Source organism: Vigna radiata, chromosome 9, assembly GCF_000741045.1.
Source record: "Vigna radiata var. radiata cultivar VC1973A chromosome 9, Vradiata_ver6, whole genome shotgun sequence".
Lineage (NCBI taxonomy): Eukaryota > Viridiplantae > Streptophyta > Magnoliopsida > Fabales > Fabaceae > Vigna > Vigna radiata.
In genome coordinates, this window is record NC_028359.1 from 10207221 (window position 1) to 10211528 (window position 4308).

General features: G+C 23.4%; 1 protein-coding gene across 1 annotated transcript in view; it reads left to right on the plus strand.

Annotated features, from left to right (window-relative positions):
- The first annotated feature begins 1863 nt into the window (after window positions 1–1863).
- LOC106773296 overlaps window positions 1864–4308 on the plus strand; it is an 8188-nt gene continuing 5743 nt past the window's right edge. The window contains exons 1-2 of the mRNA XM_022785904.1: window positions 1864–2148; window positions 4178–4301. Coding sequence (XP_022641625.1) covers window positions 1987–2148; window positions 4178–4301 — 286 coding nt within the window. The 5' untranslated portion in view covers window positions 1864–1986. The remainder of the gene's footprint in view (window positions 2149–4177; window positions 4302–4308) is intronic.

Below are 4308 nucleotides of genomic sequence, written 5' to 3' on the forward strand. Positions count from 1 at the left end.
TTCTATTTCAATAATAACAAAAAATTTATAAAAGGATTTAAGATTTTGTAGACTGGTTATAAATCAAAGTTTAGTGTTTAGGATTATTCAATATCCTAGTAAGATAAATATGTTTTAATAATCATATTTATTGGTGGATGATAATATTTTAATATTCTTTGTGTAGTTATTTATATTTTAAAGAAAATCTGAAAAAATGAAAAGAAGAAGAAATAAACTTTTCAACAAGGATAAATTTGAAAACAAATAATTATAAAATTCTGTTCTTAAATTTTCATTTTGCAATGTTGAAAGTTTTAAATAACTTTTCTTCTGATATTTGCCAAATCATTATTCTCTCAATAAAAATATTAATTTATTGTCTACATTGATTCTATAAATATAATTAATGTTTATTTACTTTTTGTGCATCTTTTTCAATAAGTCAAGATATTGGAAAGATAAATATTTTCAATAATCATATTGGTTGTTTGTTGACCAAGTTTCAACGTTTTCTTTGTATTTATTTATTATTTACTTTTTAAGAGAAAATCTCAAAACATTACAGAGAAGACGAAGATACTTTTCAGCAAGGATAAATTTGAAAGCAAATAATTTCTGCTCTTAAATTTTTATTTTGCAATATTGCAAGTTTTAAATAACTTTCTTCTAAACTACAATAATATGACAAGTATTTATAATAATTTTCACACGTTATTAATATAATACCAATAAAATTATTAATTTGGTTAAGTTTATCAATAAATAAAATAATATACTAAATAACTATATTTAATCAAAATATATTAACAATCTAAAAAACATTTTCACCACTATTCAATTATAGTAATGTGTGGTGAAATTATTGTGTTTTTTTATTAGAAAATAATATCATATATTGATTATATTTCATGATTGATGAGGAAGATATTATATTTAGTAATCCTACATTATAGCATATAAATGCAGCAATCTTCATCTAACTACTGTTATAAAAGTGTTGCCATCCGTTTTAAACATCACATTTTTAAGAAAGGAAGACTAAAGAGGATTTGAAGGTATTCACTATTTATTTATTTCGTGTTCTTTTAAGTAAATATTTTTGTAAGTAAATAATAATAATAATAATAATATATTAATTTTAATTATAAAAATAAAATAATAATTTTATATTTTAGTTTATTAAAACATTAATTTTATTTTATCACATATATTAAAACTAAAAAAAGTTTTACCTTCAAATACTTTTACTTTCTTTTCTAAATCTCTTAAAAAAAATAATAGACATTGTTTTAAAACTCATCTAGTAAGTCTTTCTCAAATCCATCTTTAAAATAAACAATCATACATTTAACTCATGACATTTTTAATCTAGGGTTAAATGTTGTTAATTGAAAAACGTATTTGAAACAATAAATAAAGTTAAAAAAATTTGATAAAAATACTAAAATCAGATTTTTCTAGACTAAATTGTATCTTAATTTGAAAGAGACACTAAAATTCAAATCTCTAAAAACATATTTAACCCTTTAATTTATATTAAAAATTATGGTAATTATTTTATTTTATGAGTGAGATTTAATTTAATTTTTTAACATTTAATATTATCTTATTAGGACTTGTAAATTTATTTTAAAGATTTTTTAAAAATATTTAGATTTATTGTATTACAAATATACATATATAATTAATACAAATAAAAGTAGAAACAGTAGAAGTTACATATGCAACTGAGAACATATTGCAATCTTCTGATTGGTCTCGTCGAAAGTACAAGGAAAGCCAAAGGAAAATCAGAAACCGTACAATAATAATTGATAATAAATTTAATGAAAACTCAAATTTTCTACTTTACTTCTCCACGAAGTAGTCTTTTCCTCATTGCTGTTTATAATGAGCTTTTAAATACACCTATACTGCTCTTCTTCCCTTCACATTCTCTCATTCTCACATTCTCACACTCTCACTATTCTTCCATTTGTGAGACATCAGGGCAGAGGTACCCTTATGGAGGTCACACCAAAGGAACACATTCAGAAGATTAGAAGGACGAAGTTCTCCATTGGAGGGGAACTAAACCCTTTGCGTGAGGATTTGCACCAAGCAACGAAAAACCTCTCTACTGAACTTTATGCCAAAGATGTTCATTTTCTCATGGAACTAATTCAAGTAAGTATCCATTTTTGCTTTTTTCACAATATAATCATCTTATATTTCAACTTCTGAAAACATCATTTTCTTTTATCCCAATGTTTTGGATATATTTTGCGGAAATGATGAAATTTTATCAATTTTTTAATAATTTTTTAACAATTTTTTATCAACTTTTTAATAAAGATTTTTAATAACAAACTTTTTAATAACAGATTTTTAATAACAGATTATATCAACTGTATTATTATCTTACTATAGTATATGTTTAAAACGGAAGTGGTCACATAAGCACTTATAAAAAAGCGATTATAAAAAAATTGTAAAAAAGGTTGTTAAGATGCATTTTCATTTGTGGAAGAATCACGAATATGTGTATAGACTATTCATGTTCTTCCTATAATATAGACCATTATATACAATTTTTTTTTGTAATAATCGATTTAAAATTTTTTATATTGATTTCAAGTTAAATGACGGGTTAAACTCTTTTTAGTTATGCTTTAAAAAAATAAATTCAGTAGGAAAAACTCTTTTTAACAATTTGTTGAGAACGTAATTTGTTGAGAATACATACGTCGTTGTGATTGGTCTCTTTTATATATTTTTAAATATAAATTCAATTAGACCAATGTCTTTATTAAAAATATTGTCAAAAAAGTGTTTTCATGTGCTGTTTAGTTTTTCAAATACAACAAATGGATAAACATGAAAAAAAAAGGTTATGTAATGATTTAATTGTAAATTATTACTTTTATTATGATTATCTTTAAAAGTTAATTTAATGAATGGCATTTTCTCCTTAATTTGCATTTAAAAATTATTTATGATGCATGAGAATTAAACTGTTTGATGATAAATTAAAGAAAAGACAATATTGTTTTATAAAGAAAGGTTGGTTATGAATAGCAAAAAGTTGAAAGGTATTGGGCCACTATTCTTTATAATTTTCTTTTTCATTCCAATTGCTCAGGACCGAGTCAAGAATTCTGGTCTGTGAATTTTAAAATCGTCGAATCTTGTGGTCTTTCACAGTGATGAACAATGCTCTAAGAATACTGATAAAAAAGAATAAGTTTTAATTTCAAAAAGGTAGGACTGATAAATGGGTCTTGTAAAATTTACATTTTTGAATTGTAAAATTTTGTAATCGAAATTTTACATCTAGATATGTATAAATATAATTTTTCTAAACTTTATATTAATGCAAGAAATATTATTCGATTTTTTATTACATGTATAACGGAGATACTTAGGTAAACTTTTTTTATTTCAAAATGATGAATCTACGTGGTAAATAAAAAATGCCCACTCTAGCATAGTTATACACGTAGTAAAAAATGCCCATAAGATATATAATTCATTTTACTTATAATTTAAAATTATCATAACATCTCACACCTTTAGGATTAATTGTAGCTTTGACTGATATCCAATAGAACCATTCCTAAAGTAATTAATGTCATATCTTCTAAATTTAGTAATTTCATTGAATTGGGCTAGTTTCTTTACTATTTAATATCATTCTTTTCTTTAAGTTATATCTTTATTATTCGTATTCTATTTTATCTACCATTTCTAAGGCTAATTTATTCTTTTATTGTATTTCTTTTTTATTAGTACATTCTTCGTGGTCTGATTTTTCACATTAAGGTTTTAATACTGCTTCTTCTTTTGTGTTAAAACAATTCTTCTAATAATATTATCATTATTTCTTCTTAAAATTCTTCACTCACTTAAAGTTATTTTTCCCTTTACTTATATATTTTATTTTTCATGTGTCTTAAATCTTCCACATTTGTGATAATTATACATTTTTTTAATCGTTCTATCTTTGGTTGGTGCTATTATTATTATGTCTCGGATTATTCTTTTGATTATTTGCCTCTTTGTGTGAGAGTGTATATATATATATATATATATATATATATATATATATATATATATATATATATTTGCAGTAGAAATAAATTAAATGTGAGTGAATGATGCATCATTCAACTTCAGTGACTAATTAACCATCATAAAATTCTTGTGATATTCGCAGAATGCTGAAGATAACAAGTATGCTGAAGGAGTGAACCCATCACTTGAGTTCATCATAACTTCTAAGGATATAACAGCTACTTCTGCTCCAGCCACTTTGCTAATATTCAACAATGAAAAGGGTTTCTCTCC